Here is a 17,232-nt window from a genome sequence, read left to right as displayed (position 1 = left end):
GAAAGTCACTATTTGGTCTCTTTTTTCGCCATCGTTGGTCACTGAGGTCACTATTTGATTAGCCATTGATCGCTACCATCCCTGGTGTAGGGGTTTTTGGAGCCGGGAAAGGTTCCTTTGATGGTTCGAGATCCATCCCTCCTCAGAAAGAGGGGGGTTCCCATACAAATAAGACAGAAATTTCTTCGTAACTCGGGAACTAATCAATCAATTAGAACCAAATTTACCAAGTGGAGGGTTTCGAAGACAATAAATGTTATAGTGGTTCGAGACCTCCCACCTTCTGGAGAATCGATTTATTGAACGTTTTCAAAAAAAAAATGCGAATGCCAAAAAATCATGGAATTAATCAATTTTAGGCCATGCGATCTCTCCAATTTTTGTAATATTTTATAATCAAGTAAAGCAATCCTTCCCAAAGATAAGTACCTGTATTTTTTTTATTTTGCTACTAAGGTGACCGATTTTGAGACAAAGTGGTCAGAAAAATATGGGGTTTCCAAAAAATAAAAAATGCTAAGTAATATTAAAAGTTCCTTTAAAAGTACGTTTTTCGCTTAATCAAATTGATCGAGTTGCGCAGTGCCAGAACAAAAGTTATTTGGCATAGCTTAAATTAGTGGAAAACGAAAAAAAGGTGTTGATTGTAAATCATGATTTTAGATCAATAGTTAATTAATTGTTTTCAATAGTTAAACTATTTGTTCTCAAATTGATTTTATTTGCAGTCTAATGGAACCACAAAATTTAATATGTGCCAAATATTGCTTTTTGTTGTTGAAACGATTCAATGAAGGGAAGGTGCAAAATTTGAAGGTGCTCTACAGACACCATGGGCGGGAGAGGGTTAAGCAAAAAACGTAGTTTTAAATAAACTTTTGGTTACTCAGGATGTGATACCACGCGATACCATCACAAAATGATATGTCTTTTGTTTCGATCTCAGTGTTATCGCAACCAGACCACTCATCTGAGAGGAGGTGCTAATGCAGCTAGTTACTAAATAAAATAATGTTCTCCGAGTTATTTCTAAATTCAACCAATGCAATAACGACATTATTCGTTTCTTTACAGTTCTTATGCATTCAAAATATCAAGCTATTTCTCGAAATATGTAAAACAAATTTCGGCCTAAAAGATTCGGATCTGTTTGATCCCACCATGCTGTATGATCTCACAAACTTCCATCGAGTGCTTATAACATTGTCAAAGCTTTCACAGTCTCGCAAAGCGCAGGTTGCGCAAAATGTCGTGTAAGTAAACTTCTTTTTTTTCACAAAATATGATCTAACTTTTGCTATTGTTGTAAACATTTTTCTCGCAGCGGTTTTAACTATCAAATATCGCAGTCGGATAAGAGCCACTCTGATGAAGATATCTATAAGGATTTACACGGATCGTGAGTAGATTTTTTTTAATACTTTTTCAACTTTGTTAGATACAACTTTGCTGTTCTTATCCTATACGTATCCAAACTTCGTGCAAAGAGCAAATGCATTCAGGAAATGACATCTAACTGCCTACAGACGGCATTTTTAAGCGGCACAACGGCAGATTAGATAGGGATGGATAATCTCAGCCAGTATTTTGTTTTGATTATTTCACTAAACTTTTTTTTTCTGATAAGTCCGATAACACGCGATCCAATTGTATTCAATTTTCTATTTTGAATTACAGTGCTAACATTTATACTACTACTAAGCCGGAAATTAGGGGTGTAATGAACACAAACAACGTAAACCAGTTTTACGGAGTGACATGGCCTACAGATCATCACTCTAACTTGGGTAACATAACAGAAATTTTGCAATAGCTTCGTCATAATAAATCTGCTTATCATCTGCAATAGATTCCGACCAAAGAGAAATTTACGATAACATCGCCAATGATTGCGGTAAAATTTACGAGGATCTGTGTTACGTTACTATCTCTTCAACTACTTCACCGCAGGTTAACAATTGTTCAGGTTTATGTAGATTACCGTTTTTCTGATATTTTATAGTATTGCTTGTTACAAGTTTGAATAGAATTAGCATATTTATTAAGGTTTGTAGAATGTTCTGAAAAATAATGCTCGAATTGTTTATTAAATGTACCTTTTTGTTCCACTTTTTTTATTTAGTTTATGATTTGGGACGTTATGTGAATGTTCCATAATTATAAACATTACGTTACGATTGAATATGTTGATGGTGGCATGTTTTACCTAAACCAGGATAAATTGCAATATAAGAAATAAACAAAATATAGGTTACACCGGCGTAAACGTAAATATACAAATAATGAACAAAAGTAATACCAGACTGTGAAAAAAATATACGCAACATAAATAAAAGTTGTCTCTATACAGCTCGATTCATAGCTGTACGTTGCACGGTACCTTTCAGCCCACCTTTCTCACAGTGCACCTTGACTTTTTGTAACCATTATTGGCCGACGTTCTGGCTACGTACCCAGCCCACCGCATTTTTTTAATTTTCGAGGCGTGAACGATGGATGGTTTTCCAAACAACTGATGCAATTCCATTCAACTTTTTTTTTTCAAATATCTCAAAGTCCTTCAAGTCTCGTTGATGCATTTTATTGGTAAATCAGTACCACGGTTAACTCTGTTAGATCAAAGAGTCATGCGATTTCGCCATTGCCTATATATAAACTTATATGTAGTCATTGGCGTAAATAAGGGGGGGCTAGGGGGAGCTTAGCCCTCCCTAGAAAAAAATTAGCCCCCCCTAGGATTTGACAAAGTAGTTAGCAGTGATATCAGTTTTCAACATGTAGCATAGCGAATTATTGAAAAAGTTTGAAGACAAATGAGTTATCTCGCATATTCTCCCTGTCATAATGAAATGAGTGGCAGACAAATGAGTTTTTTTTTCTCATTTCTGAGAAAGATTCCTGTGTGGCACTAAAATTGCACTTGGTGTTAATTATGTAAAGGCAATTGGCGAATAAAGGTTACATGAAGAAGAAGAAGAAGAAGAAGAAGCCGAAAGATGATATTTGAAAAAAAAATGCACGGGAAGCAGACGGATATTTTTGAAAAATCCTCAAAAAATCTAGGAGCATTATATTTAAAAACGGTTGCAGTACGGGGTTGAACTTTTTTTATATTGTATAAAAACACATCATTTCGATTTTGAATTTTATTTTGTGATTTTGCACTTTATACATAGTATAAGAAGAGTCCAACCCCGTACCACTAATCGTTTTTAATTAAATTGCTCCTAGAATTTTTGAGACTTTTAAAAATAATTTCCGTATGCTCTCCGGTGCATTTTTTTTAATATCATCCTTCGACTTTTTCTTCTTCATGCAACCTTTTTTCGCCAATATCTACTTGATTTGAAAGCATCAAAGCAAGCTTGATATGAACAACAATGGAGAGCTACCAAAATATCAATCAAAGCAATCGTGTTAGCAGTCAAAGATATGTGGTCAACCATCACGGACTAGAGTAAAAGATTTTCAGCAGACCTCCGCTTGCCTAGCAGCATGATAATCTCCACAATTCCCATATGCATCCGAGAAGTATTCCCATCAGAATCCGAGAAGAATTCTCATTGGAGCCTCTGAAGAATTCCTTTCAGAATCATCGAATTATTCCATCCGGAATACAGAAGAACTCACACTGGATTCCTTTCGGTATCGTTGATACCCTTGGGAATCTGTGGGAGATACCCTTCAAAATTCCTAGAGGATTCTCTTCAGAATCTCTAGTTAATTGCCTCGGTATTCCTCCAGAGTCGTTCGAATATTTGTTTCGTTTGGAGATTTGCTTCGGAATTCCTTGACGATTTGTTTCAGAATACGTCGACGATTTTCTACAGAATCCCTAGAATATTTAATTCGAAGTCTCTCGACATTTTGCCTCGGAATCCTTTAATGACTTGCTTCGGAAACCCTCGCCGATTGGAATCCCTCTGACGATTTGCTTTGAAATCCCTCGAGGAATAGCTTCGCAATCATTCGACGATTCGCTTCAGAATACATCGACGGTTTGCTTCGGAATTCTTCGAAGATTTAGTTTGGACTCCCTCGACGATTTACTTCGGAATCCCTCGATGAATTGCTTCGGAATCATTCGATGATTTGCTTCGAAATCCCTCTACGATTTGCTTCAACATCCCTTCGCAATCGCTGGAGGATTCTTTACGGAATCCTTAGATGATTAATTTACTGTCCCTCGACGATTTGCTTCTGGATCCGTCGATAGATTGTTTAGAAATCCTACGACGATGTTCTTCTACATCCCTGAAACATTCACTACGAAAACCCTGAACGTTCACGTTGGAATTCCTGGAGGTTTTCAGACGGAATGTCTGGAACATTTCCGTTGGAGCTCCTGGAACATTTCCATCGGAATTTCTGGAATATTTGCGTCGGAATTCCTGGAGAATTCTAATCAGAATCTCATTGGGATCCCTGAAACGTTTGAATATGGCAGCGATCCGTCACAGTGTGCGGGACCAAGCCGAGCGCTACAACACTTAGTCGCAATAGCAATAGCTATCAATTTGAGTCGTTGTAGTAATCATCGGCTGGTAAACAATTGGTCTTCGACACTGTGGGCTACAACAGAAAAAAACATGCCTCCTGAGCCGACGTTCTGATATTCATCACATTACCAGTAAGATAGAATGAGGTTTTAAATTGTTTGAGAATTTTTGAAAAGAAGCTCAAAATAGAGAAAATAGATGAAGGGGCTATAGCCCCCCCTGGGCATCGGGGCTAGCTACGCCAATGTATGTAGTATTGTTTATTAAAGGATTGTCGCCTCTTGATATAATTCCTATAATGTCGTCTCCATGGCATCAGTAATAATTCTTCCTTATGAGCAACTAATGCCGACGTGAAATAATTAAACGTTTTTACCTCAAATGTCTAAGTGCTATTTCATTTATAAGAAATTGGAAACATTTTCCGATTAGAATTGCTAGTTTAATAAGAGGGATACTGAGCAAATAGATTTTTCCCTTCTTTGGTAGAATTTCTTTCCGTTAGTATTCGCATGATCAAAAAATTCGCGTGTAATGCATATGTTATATTTTTGTCGTTTCCCCCTATTTGAAAATGTGATATGTTTTATTCTTATTTTTGTATTTTTTTTTTCATTTTTGCATGTTACTAGAACCGTCAATCACATTGTTTGCAGTGGTCATGATGAACATGATACCAAAGTAGAAGAAGTTTACCAAGATTTATGTTCAATACAAAATATTTCAAGAAACCAGGTAAGTCGTGTTTCGTTCCCCTCGATGTTTATACTTTCCTATTGTAGTTACTTCATACTGTTTTCAAATTTTATAACGTTTTCTTCGCTCAGTTTGCTTCGACAGCTAGTTTCGAACAAAGAGATTTCGTCATCAAAGAACTAGTCGACACGGAAACAAACTATCTGGATGCCCTGATGGCACTGAAATATAAATTTATGCAACCACTAGAAAGGGCGTTGGCAAAAGAGGTGCTACGCATAATATTTCCCTGCATAAAGGAGCTGGTTGACATTCACGAGAAGTTCCTTGCCAAGTTGAAGGAAGCAGTGGCCGTGGATTCTAAACTAAAGCTTAGCGTAGTATTTTTAGAATTTAGAGAACCATTTTTAATCTATGGTGATTACTGTTCCAGTATGACCAACGCTTCTGATATGCTTCGAGATGTTTGTAAGAAATCTTCCAACGTTGAGCAAATCGTTAACGTAAGAGAACTGTAAAAGCGTGCATTTAAGAACATTTAAGTTAAGTATTTAAATATTTCCATAGCAAAGTCAAAAAGAGCACAGTGACGGTCGACTTCAACTGCGTGACATACTATCTGTTCCTATGCAGAGGATCTTGAAATATCATCTTTTATTAGACAAATTAGTACAAGAAACGAGTCCGGTATGTATAGCAAAGCTTGGGGGATCTTCATGAACTATAATAATTATTGGTGTTTTTCAGTCGCACGAAGATTTCCGTGGCCTTGAGCGAGCCAAAGAGGCAATGGTAGATGTAGCGCAGTATTCCAACGAAGTTAAACGAGATTCAGAACACCTGGTTGTTATACAAAAGGTTAAAGTAAGTATGACGTTCACTCTACCTAACTTATTTGGGCGCCAAAATGTAACAGCATGATTCAAAATTGCGCAATACATCGATCAAATATAGAGCTTGCTGACGTTTAATCATCTTCTCTTTCAAATCCTATTCTTCTTGTGCGCGTCAAAGAGAAAGGCGATTAGACGTCAGCCAGCTCAATATTTTAATATATGGACTACCTATTGTTTTAACTTTTTCTTAATTTTTCAGGAAAGTATTTTAGATTTAAATCTTCCAAATGGCAACAATTTGGAACAGTATGGTAGGTTATTATTAGATGGTGATCTAAATATAAAAGCTCATGAAGATCAGAAAACGAAACATCGATATGCCTTTGTCTTTGAAAAGGTTATGATATTAGTGAAAAATTCAAATACAAAAATCGGGGTAAGTTCATAAATTGCGATTAGGTATTTTCACACACATATTGCTTTTTTTTTGCGACCCTCTAGGAAGGACAATATGTGTTCCGGGAAGCACATCACTTACAGGACTACCGTGTCGAGATTTGCCACTCCAGACGAACTTTGGGTCGCGATGGTAGACTGAAGTATTCTTTATTACTGGCACGAAAGACCCAATCTACTGCATTTACCTTGTACATGAAAACAGAAGAAGAACGGGATAAATGGAAAAGGGCCCTCGATATTGCGATGTGAGTAGGCAAAGGGGTTTTTCATTTTATTTATTAAGTTTTTTTTAAATTTTATTTGTCGCTCCGGAACTCAATGGCCGAACGGCCCAATTTTCAATAGCGAAGCACTAGGCCGCATTTCTCATCTTGTCTTGGCCGGAAAATCATTTTTTCTTATGTGTACCCACCTAATCATTTCGATTTTTCTGAGAATTTCATAAATGAAGTGGGGTTGATTCTAATTTTTATTGGAAAAATAATAAAACATTGAACTTTTTCATCAAGAAATCTGATGTGTTTTACCCTTTTTTTAATTTATGCATTGATTTTCTATTTCTTACCCCCTATTGTTATCTAAAGACCAAGAAGACAATTAAAGAAGAATTATTATGTTTGTGGCATTGCTGTCTCCTTTCAATTCACATAGTCAACAGCTCAATCGGAATCAATCCTAAAACAATTATGTGCTTTTTCAGGGAGGTCATAGATCCAATAGGGTGTCGTAATACAGACCACAGATTCAATGTCTGCACTTTCGACGCACCCATCATCTGCAGACATTGTTCAAAATTTCTGAAAGGAAAAATTCACCAGGGTTACCGCTGCAAAAGCTGCGAAATAGTGGTGCACAAAGGATGCATATCGTCAACGGGGCGGTGCAAGCAGAATCAATCTCCACCACCGGTGTGCGATCGATTGCTTTCGGAGTTCAACTGGTTCGTCGGGGCAATGGATCGCGACACGGCTACCAATAAGTTAGAAAAGAAAAAAGTTGGCACCTATTTACTACGCGTCCGTCCACAAGGAGCATCGAACGCTTATGAGACAATTTACGCATTAAGTTTAAAGTATGTTTATAGTGATTAGAATCATAATAGTCATTATTATTAATTATTTTCTCGTATTTTTTTCAGAACCGATAATAAAATAATAAAGCATATGAAAATTTACCAGAAGCAAGAAAATTTCAGTGTTTTGTATTACCTTTCAACCCGGAGGCATTTCAAAACTATCGTGGAACTGGTTTCTTTCTACGAACGCAACGACCTCGGAGAAAATTTTGCTGGGTATGTACATTTGTCAGCGATTCTGATACAACAGCGGTTTTCAACCAAGGAATACTTAACCCACAATCATCAAATCATCATCATTTCTATCGCAATGCAAATATGTTTGCCTTTCACGTACAACAAACAAAGTTTTACTGGAAGGCTATCATTTCATAGAAGCCTCGGAGACCCATAGCACAAAGAAACGGGTGTCCTACGAAAGGCTGAAACACATAAGGCTGAATGCTCATAAGGCTGAAATCCTGAAAGGCTGAAAGTCTCAAAAGGCTGAAAGTATCAGAAGGCTGAAACGTATCGAAAGGCTGAAATTGATGGGATGAAATGAATCCCAACCATACGATATGTTGTACCAACTATGTTGAGTGGTTGAATAGTGAATAATTGATAAAGAATAGAGAATAATGAATAAATAAGAATAAAAAAATAAATAATAAAGAATAAAGAATAAAGAATAAAGAATAAAGAATAAAGAATAAAGAATAAAGAATAAAGAATAAAGAATAAAGAATAAAGAATAAAGAATAAAGAATAAAGAATAAAGTATAAAGAATAAAGAATAAAAATTTCACAGAGACGAAGGAAGGAGGAAAGCAGAAGGCAGAAGACGGAAGGAGAGAGAAAGAAGACGGAAGAAGGGAGAAGGAAAAAAGATGAAAGATTGAAGAAAGAACATAGAAGAAGGAAGAAGGAAAAAGTAAGATAAAGATGAAAGAAGAAATAACGGTGATGCAAGAAGAAACAAGGAAGAAGGAAGGATAAAGATGGAAGAATGAAGAAGGAAGAAGAAAAAAACAAGAATGAAGAAAAAAGAAAGAAGAAGGAAAAAGGAAGGAAAATGGAGGAAGAAGAAAACAGGAGTTGCAAGAAAGAAGGAAGAATAAAAAAGGAAAAAGAAGAAGGAAGAAGAGAGAAGAATGAAGAAAAAAAAGAAAGCAATCTAGCAAGAATCAAAAACTAAATACAAGAACCAAGAACAATTAAGTCTTGTTCCCTTCTATGTTACCGCCATCAGGAGTGACAATGGGTCTGGGGGTGATAATGGGTCATCGCTCTCACCGGCAGTCTGGAGGTCGTAGAGAAGAATCGTTCAAAAAGGTCTCTTATATTTTAGTCTTCTTGCCCTCAGATACATTCAATGCATTCTACAAGCATTCATTCAGTGACCCATTCTCACCCCCAATTGACCCATTGTCACCCCCGACGACAGTACCTCAAAATTTTATGAGCTGTATAGACTACAAAATAAGAATTCCGTATAAAAATTGAAAGACAACAAGAAGTCACAAGAAGGTTGCGGATCATTTTAGTTTGTGCCCCTTTTAACGTCAAATGTGAATTCTTCCACTAATATTGGTTTCTCACGATTTTTCAGCCTTTCGAGTTTCAGCCTTATGTGAGATTTTTACTTTTCAGCCTTTCGTGTTCAGCCTTACGAGTTTTCAGCCTTATGTGATTCAGCCTTTCGTGGAAGACCCCAAAGAAACAGACGTCTCACTCTACACATGTTCCATCGTTCATCTTTTTAACGACGGGTTCAATTTTTTGTAGATGGTCGATCGGCTACCGATGACGCTTCCATCGATTTTGCTTGTGTTTGGCGTTTGCTCACTACCGCCATCTGGTTGCCGCTTGTCCACCTACAGTACGCTTGTTGTACAGCTTGTACAGTGCATTTAGCATTGGGCGGTAATGTTTCCGTGACGTGGATTTTAATTGCATTTTGTTCTAAGTGAGACGTCTGTTTCTCTGTGTCCATAGCATTATATACAAATCGACTCAGGAAAACATCAGACAACCGCAATGCGGTTGGGTCTGAGTTTGACGGCCGACTGACAATATAGCACCTCTACTTGATCAGTGCAGTTGCTGATGAAGAATATGTGTAGCCGCCATACAATTTAAATACTCACGCTCCTGCTAATGTGAACGTGTACACCCAATATTTTTTTACACAATCAACTAAAACCCACCAGTGTAAAAAAAGAACCGGATGTACTATACACATGTTGAAGTGTACAAAGGTTGTCTAATTCAAAGTTTATTGTCTACACACTCAGTTTTTAACTCCACAGCTCGGCAAAAATCCGCACAACCGCGTGCCCAATAAAATTAAAACTGATATCCCGGCACAAATGACGTTTGTAAGCTGATTTTCGGCAAATTATTTGCTGATTTTCAGCAACTTTGACAGAAATCTCGGCAAAAACATGTTTGCTGGCTGTGCGAATCTCGGTAAAAGTTGAACGAATTGCTGAGATTTCCCTTGTTGGGTATTTTAATCACTGCGACCATTTATTAAATCTATTGTGATATATGCCCCATTTGATCTAGCTTTGTCAAGTTGACGCATCATTACTATTTAGAGCAATTGCATTACCTTGACCAGGCTTGTAAAATGTCATCTGCATGTCATTTGACTAATTTATTCATAACTTTCTTTAGAAGCCGAATTTATTGCATAATCTTAGATGTACTCATAACGCTTGAGTAGGGCTATATTTTTGTCCAAGGGTGCATTGCTCTAAATATAACATCTTAGGCTGGAGAGTGAAAACTCTCCAAAATGTCACGTGTCATTTGACATAATGTCATTTGAATGACATTTTGCCTCCCACGCCCCAGATTTCATATTTACAGCCATGTCTTGTTAGACAAAGTTGTAGGCACACTTAAGCGCTATGAGTTCGTCATACATCACGAATTGATAGCTACCTTCTGGAAAAAGTTCTGGGAAAATTATATAAACGAGTGCAAATGACATTTTACAACACTGACCTTGACTACTAGCGTTATCCCAATGCGGTATTATGGTTCTGATGAATCGTACTACCATATTTGCTGTTGGGACTTGTTCCCCAAACTTCTGAGGGTTCTATCAACCTCTTGTTGAAGAACTGTAATCTCTTTCTAAAAATTACCGGACAATGGCATAACAGATGTTCCGAGTTTTTTACATGTATGGCGCAGAAACGACATCTTAAAATTTTCCTAACAGCTTCAAGTGATATCGGCTCGGGCAATGGCCTGTTATAAGGCCTGTGTATGTGTTAAGATCTTTTTTTTGAAAGATCTAAAATTTTGCGAGTGATAAAAACGTTTGGTGTGATGAAACGTTTAGACTGCCTCGCAATCAAGGTGTTTTTCCAGATGTCTTCTATTTTAAAATGTTCCCAAGATTTGAGTTCCATTCGAAGAGAACACGCAGATACACCACAAAATGTTTCGGGACCTATGAATTGTCGAGATGAACCAAGTCTGGCCAGCATATCAGCTTGTTCATTGCCTTCAATGCCACAATGACCAGGAACTTAATACAGGTTAACTTTTTAACGACTACCCAAGGTTTGGAGTGACTGAACACATTCCCAAACGACTTTAGATCTGCATATTGCTGATTTCAAAGCATTCAATGCGGCTTGACTGTCGTACATTATGCAAATATTTGAATGCCTATTATTTCTGCGTTAGCATAACTTATAGCATTCAAGAATAGCCTGAACTTCAGCTTGGAAAACAGTTGGCCATTTGCCCATGGGAATCGAAATATTTATCCCTGGGCCAGTCACGCCTGGTCCAACTTGATTGTTCAGCTTTGAACCATCGGTGTAAAATACAATTGATCCTGAGCGAAGATTTGCTCCACCGTTTGCCCATGTATTTCGCTCAAGCTTAATTACATCAAAACGACGATAAAAATTGTATCTTCTCCTTATCCAGTCATCATTGTTTGTGAAAAGTGAGTTGATATTTATTTTGTTTAGCATACTAAGATGTCCTTTTAGGTCATCTTCGAAGTGGTTTGAACCTCTTTTGATCTTCAAAGCAGTCTTCTCTGCTTCTAACTGAATAAATTGATCCAATGGTAGCACGTGGTACAATGGGTCTAGCGGTTTATTCGGTGTGCTTCTCATTGCACCAGTTATTGAAAGAGTAGCCAATCTTTGAAGTTTTTCCAACTTTTTCTGAACCACCCTTTCTTTTGTTTTTGGCCACCATAATAATGCGGCATATGAAATTTAGGGTTTCACAACGGCGATTGAATCCATTGATCCATTGAATCATTTTTGGCTTCAGTTCCCACTTTTTACCGAATGTCGCCTTACTTATCCATAAAGGATTTGCAGTCTTACTCAATGCTTCCTCAAGATGTAGATTCCAATTCAGCTTACTGTGAATTCTAACTCCAAGATGCTTGACTTAGTTTGAAAGTTTCAAATCTGCTCCTTTCAATTTTAAAGTAGGAAAAGAATAATTTCTTCTCCTTGTAAACGCCACCAATGTGGCCTTTGAAGGATTTATGTTTAATCCTTCTTTTTTCACACCATAGTGTGATGAAATTTAGGGCAATTTGCATTCGGTTAGAAATAACACAGTCACATTTTCCTCTCACCAATATAACTATATCATCCGCGAAGCCAACTATTTCGAAGCCTCGAGCCTCCAGTTGATTGAAAAGATCATCAACGATTAAAGACCACAATAGTACGCCTCCTTGGGGACACCCTTTACTGCTCTTACGTTAATTAATGAGCTTCCAAGGTTGGCTGATATTTTTTCTTTGATAACATCTCGCCAATCCAATCAACAACACATACATCGAAACCTCGTTTCAACATAGCATTCTTCATTGAACTGTGAGATGTGTTATCGAATGCTGCTTCAATGTCAAGGAACGCTACAAGAGAGATTTTTTTAGCTTCAACAGATCTTTCAAACTTTGTAACTAGCTTGTGAAGCGCTGTTACTGAAGATTTTCCCTCCTGATACGCGAACTGATTTCTGCTCAGAGGAGTTTTCGTTAAATAGGATGATTTTATATGCTCATCTATTAGTTTTTCCATGATTTTTAATATGATGGACGATAAGCTAATTGGTATGAAGGATTTTGGGGATGATTTATCCTTCTTATTAGCTTTTGGGATAAATGTGACACGCGCTCCCCTCCATGCAGTCGGAATCGGAATCTAAACATCTTAGTCAGAATGGGTGCTTAGATTTTTTTCCCTTCTGTAGTAGTACAGGAAAAATTCCGTCCCTACCTGGCGCCTTGAAGGGTGCAAAAGAATCAATCGCCCATTCCACTTTCTGTTCAGTAAATATTTCACTGGCCTGAGTACTAGCATCACTCCTAGTGCAATTCATCCCAGTGACCTTATTCGTTTGCTGAATATCTCGCCTGGCTTCATTTACACTAGTTTGCGATACAGATACAATCTGGTCTTCATGTAAATTCATGATATAACACGGGAAGTGTTTTTGCATCATTACTTCTAATGTTTCATAAGTGGTCTTGGTAAAAGAACCATCATCTTTTATAATAGTCCTAAGACCATTTGTGTGATCCTTAGCAAGGACTTTCTGCAGTCTGTCAGCAAGTGGAGTACTTTCAATGTTTTCACAAGTGTGCCTCCAGTTTATCTATTTAGATCTACGAATCTCTCTATTGTAAGTAGTGAGGGATTCTCTGTATTGATCCCACTGTTGTGTACGTTTAGCTCTGTTAAAAAGTTTCCGGGTTTTCTTTCGCATATTTTAGAGATTGGTATTCCACCAAGGAACGTCTCTATTTGAAGAAAGTTCCTTAGCAGTGCAGCTGACTTGAAAAGATTGCAGTATCAAGCAGCAAAGTTGCTTCGAAATTTCTTCAATTCAATGACAAGAGTTTAAAGTGGTGCTCACGTTTTCCCCCTCTTTTACAAGTGTTTAGGCAACCCTCCTTACGCCCTCATTAGCCCACCGGTAAGACGCGCGGCTACAAAGCATGACCATGCTGAGGGTGGCTGGGTTCGATTCCCGTACCGGTCTAGGCAATTTTCGGTTTGGAAATCGTCTCGACTTCCATGGGCATAAAAGTATCATCATGTTAGCCTCATGATATACGAATTCAATAATGGTTAGCTTAGGTTGGCTTAGAAACCTCGCAGTTAATAACTATGGAAGTGCTGAATGAACACTAAACTGCGAGGCGGCAATGTCCCAATGGGAGATTTAATGTAAATAAGAAGAAGTTTAAGTGATTCACGTTCAACTCGAGCGACTTGCTCAATTGACCTTTCCCGTCAAACATTTGTATTCGCTCAATCGATTCTTTGGCTTATTTAAGGTCAACTTTCCCAAAGAACCCATATTTTTGAAGCCTCTAACTATTTTTAAAATCGGAAACAAAAACCGAAAAAGTGCTGCACGTGTGAACCGGCCTGAAAAATTCACCCGATGTTCGTTCAAAATCGGGCCAATCTTAAAAAAACAGCACTTTTTCGATTTTTGATTTCGATTTTAAAAATAATTAGAAGCTTCAAAAAATATTGGTTCTTTGGGAAATTTGACCTCAAATAAGCCAAACAATCGACTGAGACAATAAAACGAGATACAATTTTTGACGGAAAAGGTCAATAATTCACTTGCCTTGTCTAAACGTTGAATAAAGGGGTAGCCTGACCACGGGAAAATTTTCTCCGGATTTTTAAGCTCGTGTATTTTAAATGGCACCAAATTATTTATTTTTCGTAGAGTCAATCCCGCCCTATAAAATTACACAGGAACATAACTCGTGAACAAGATCCCCGAGGTGTAATGTTGCCTTAACACAAATGTGCATAATGCAATGTTTAAGCAAGGCAAGTGAATTGATCAAGTCAATTGAATTGAACGTGTAAACACCTTCATTCAATTAACTTGAACGAAATAAAGTTGAACATATGTCAACTTTTGGCAAGCAAATTGAATTGAGCTGAGTTGCTCAATTCACTTGCCCTGTCAAAACGCAGCACTAGTGGATGTTGTATTACCGAGCAAACCTCCGTCACAAGTTTTCAAAACGAATGATTATTTGCAAACATTGTTTACAAACCGGTGGGTGGCAAAGGGTTGTAATAATTCATCAGCTGATAAGTATTGTTGTCAGCCTCCCAATTATGTTTAACCCATATTATCCCAGCGTCCTATTAATAGGACTGCTCCTGTGGATGTTAGTGAGTTAAATATTGAAGAATACCAACCTGGATACCTGGTTGGCGACAGGGTCTATACACCTATGCCTGGCTTATTGTAGAGCACAATAATCGTGTCGGTCTTGTGCGAAGTTCTTCCAGTTTCTTCGAACGTTTAGGGTCCCCAGATCCGATTCCACCGCGTTCAGCCAGCGTGTTCGTGGCCTTCCACGAAGTCGTCGGCCTCTATCCGGTTCTCTGTTGAATATTATTTTCGCTCTTTTTTCTGCTGACATTCGCACTAAGTGACCAGCCCACTGATGTCTGCCGTATTTTATACGAATTACAATATTTGCTTCATTCTACACTTGATACAGCATCGTCCAACCATTTTGCAACTCTATCTGGTGTGCCCCAAGGTAGCCATCTAGGCCCGCTAATCTTAATACTTTCCGTTGACGATTTGTGCATCCGACCACGAGTGGTCAACAATAAACGAAAATTTAAACCGTGCAAGATCTTGTAAGAAACATTCCCGACTCTTTGGGCGAAAAGTATATCCATTAGATGATATTCATGTAATGACAGGCAGACAAGCTATCAATAATTGTGAAAAGTGGCTATGTCTGGATCTGTTGAGCCATTGAAGAAGAAGCTGTCGTTGTAATAGTTGAGTTTGGTCAACCGGTGAAGTGCCACTTGATATCCAAAGTTAATTCTCTAGCTTACAGCTAATAATCAGCAATCTAGCAATATTTTGAACATGATGAATATTTTGTGGAAAATGACAATGAGTAGTACAGAAGATTCAATTCGAGAAATGTGTTAGAGGTACTACTACCCTTCTATACCTCAGGACCCAATCATGCTAAACGGATGTTTGCTAACTAAAAAAATGGACACCGTCCGAAGAAATTCCTTTGCTGCTTCATAGAAATCGCCGAAATTAGTCATGGGACATATCAATCAAGGCAAGGTTTTTCAGATAATTTCATGGTTTTGTTGTCTTCATTCCACTGGCATATTATATTCAATGATATTTAACCAATCAAATTGAAACAATCTTTTAACCATTTTTCAGGCTCAATCAATCGCTGCAATGGCCCTTTAAAGAAGTTATAGCGACGGCCTTGTACGATTTTTCACCGAACGAACCTAATCAACTGCCATTGCGGCAAGGGTGTCACGTAATTGTAATAGGGAAGGAGGGCGACAGTAAAGGCTGGTGGAGGGGGAAAACGTTAGAAAAGGTTTGTCAAATTCTGCTCTTCAGTTATTCTAGGATCTAGATATTAACCATCATTTCGTTTAAGGTTGGATTCTTCCCCAAGGAATATGTACGAGAAAATCAAACGATTACCGACGATCAATGACGTTACGACTATGTCGTCTACATCGAACCGCATGCAACAAAATGAAGGAATCTCTAAATGGAAATCTTCTGTAAAATCTATAATTAATGTTGTTATTGTTATAATTTGTTTATTGATAGGGAAAAAAGCATAGAATTGTATGTTAAGATGTATGTATATTACACTTGGATGTAATGCTAGTTTATTTCATTAATTTAATGTTACTGACATTCAAGAGAGACTTAATAGTTTCGATGCCAAATTTTCTAGTTATATTTTAGCCATGAAATACATATAAATATTTTACACCATATTTAAAGAGTCTAATGCATATGTGTTGTTTTACTGAATATCACTGATTCTTAAATATGTTTTCATAGCCTGTTCAGATTGCGTGTTTTGTCTTTCTCGTACAACAAAGTTTTACCACAAGGCTATCATTTCACTCCGAAATCAAACTTTTTATAGAACTGAGCTTTTTTTAGCTCCCTTCCCATAGTGTTATATATCAATCGACTCAGCTCGTCGAACTGAGCAAATGTCTGTCTGCCCATGTGTATGTATGTGTGTGCACACGAAAACCGAAAGAACACACTTTTCATATAGTAAACTCTAAACCGATTTTCTCGCAACAAGTTACATTTGACGGGGAACAAACCCTAGAAAATAATCACGATCGGACATTGCGTTTGAAAGTAACGCAGACGTTCTAAACCATTTAAGGTTGGTTGGATGATTCGCTATAAAGCGTTAGCAAAAGCTGTAAGGTAGGCGATTATTTTTTATGTGTATCACATTAAAGGCAAAACCAAACAATTGCATCGAGAAAGGCATCATCATCGCTAGGTGGATTAATCTGAGTTTTCGACTTGATATTCTATAGCTGAATATGCTATCAGGTCGAAACATTCATATTATTTATTTGTATTTATAAAATTTAGAATCCAACAAACAATGAATAAAACTCAACCTAACAGAAAACGATCAGCAGTGCAAGATTGAGCATCCATTGATGAAATACGTTCGAAAAAACATTAAAATCAAATAGGTTGAAACACTTGTTTAGCTGGTGGCTAATTGAACGAGTGAGCCATTGCAGAGAAGATTATAGGTACGTAAGCGATTACATGCAAGTTTGAATTGCCGTTTGTAGTACGGTACTCGAAG

General features: G+C 37.5%; 1 protein-coding gene across 3 annotated transcripts in view; it reads left to right on the top strand.

The window, feature by feature from the left end:
• Positions 1-16,378, top strand: part of LOC134211640 (protein vav) — a 30,675-nt gene extending 14,297 nt beyond the window's left edge. The window contains exons 2-14 of one of the 3 annotated variants that reach the window (XM_062688721.1): positions 1,075-1,253; positions 1,325-1,399; positions 1,678-1,787; positions 1,850-1,950; positions 5,327-5,698; positions 5,763-5,882; positions 5,943-6,059; positions 6,291-6,467; positions 6,533-6,735; positions 7,191-7,562; positions 7,629-7,781; positions 15,795-15,963; positions 16,027-16,378. In XM_062688721.1, coding sequence (XP_062544705.1) covers positions 1,075-1,253; positions 1,325-1,399; positions 1,678-1,787; positions 1,850-1,950; positions 5,327-5,698; positions 5,763-5,882; positions 5,943-6,059; positions 6,291-6,467; positions 6,533-6,735; positions 7,191-7,562; positions 7,629-7,781; positions 15,795-15,963; positions 16,027-16,086 — 2,208 coding nt within the window. In that variant the 3' untranslated portion in view covers positions 16,087-16,378. Of the gene's footprint in view, positions 1-1,074; positions 1,254-1,324; positions 1,400-1,677; positions 1,788-1,849; positions 1,951-5,131; positions 5,235-5,326; positions 5,699-5,762; positions 5,883-5,942; positions 6,060-6,290; positions 6,468-6,532; positions 6,736-7,190; positions 7,563-7,628; positions 7,782-15,794; positions 15,964-16,026 lie in introns of those variants that run through there. The other 2 variants (XM_062688722.1, XM_062688723.1) reach the window with 2 other exon arrangements.
• Positions 16,379-17,232: the final 854 nt, after the last annotated feature.

The sequence above is a fragment of the Armigeres subalbatus genome, chromosome 2, assembly GCF_024139115.2.
Source record: "Armigeres subalbatus isolate Guangzhou_Male chromosome 2, GZ_Asu_2, whole genome shotgun sequence".
NCBI classification, from domain to species: Eukaryota; Metazoa; Arthropoda; class Insecta; order Diptera; family Culicidae; genus Armigeres; species Armigeres subalbatus.
Note: the sequence above shows the minus strand (reverse complement) of the source record. Positions and strands in the feature narration are given on the sequence as shown.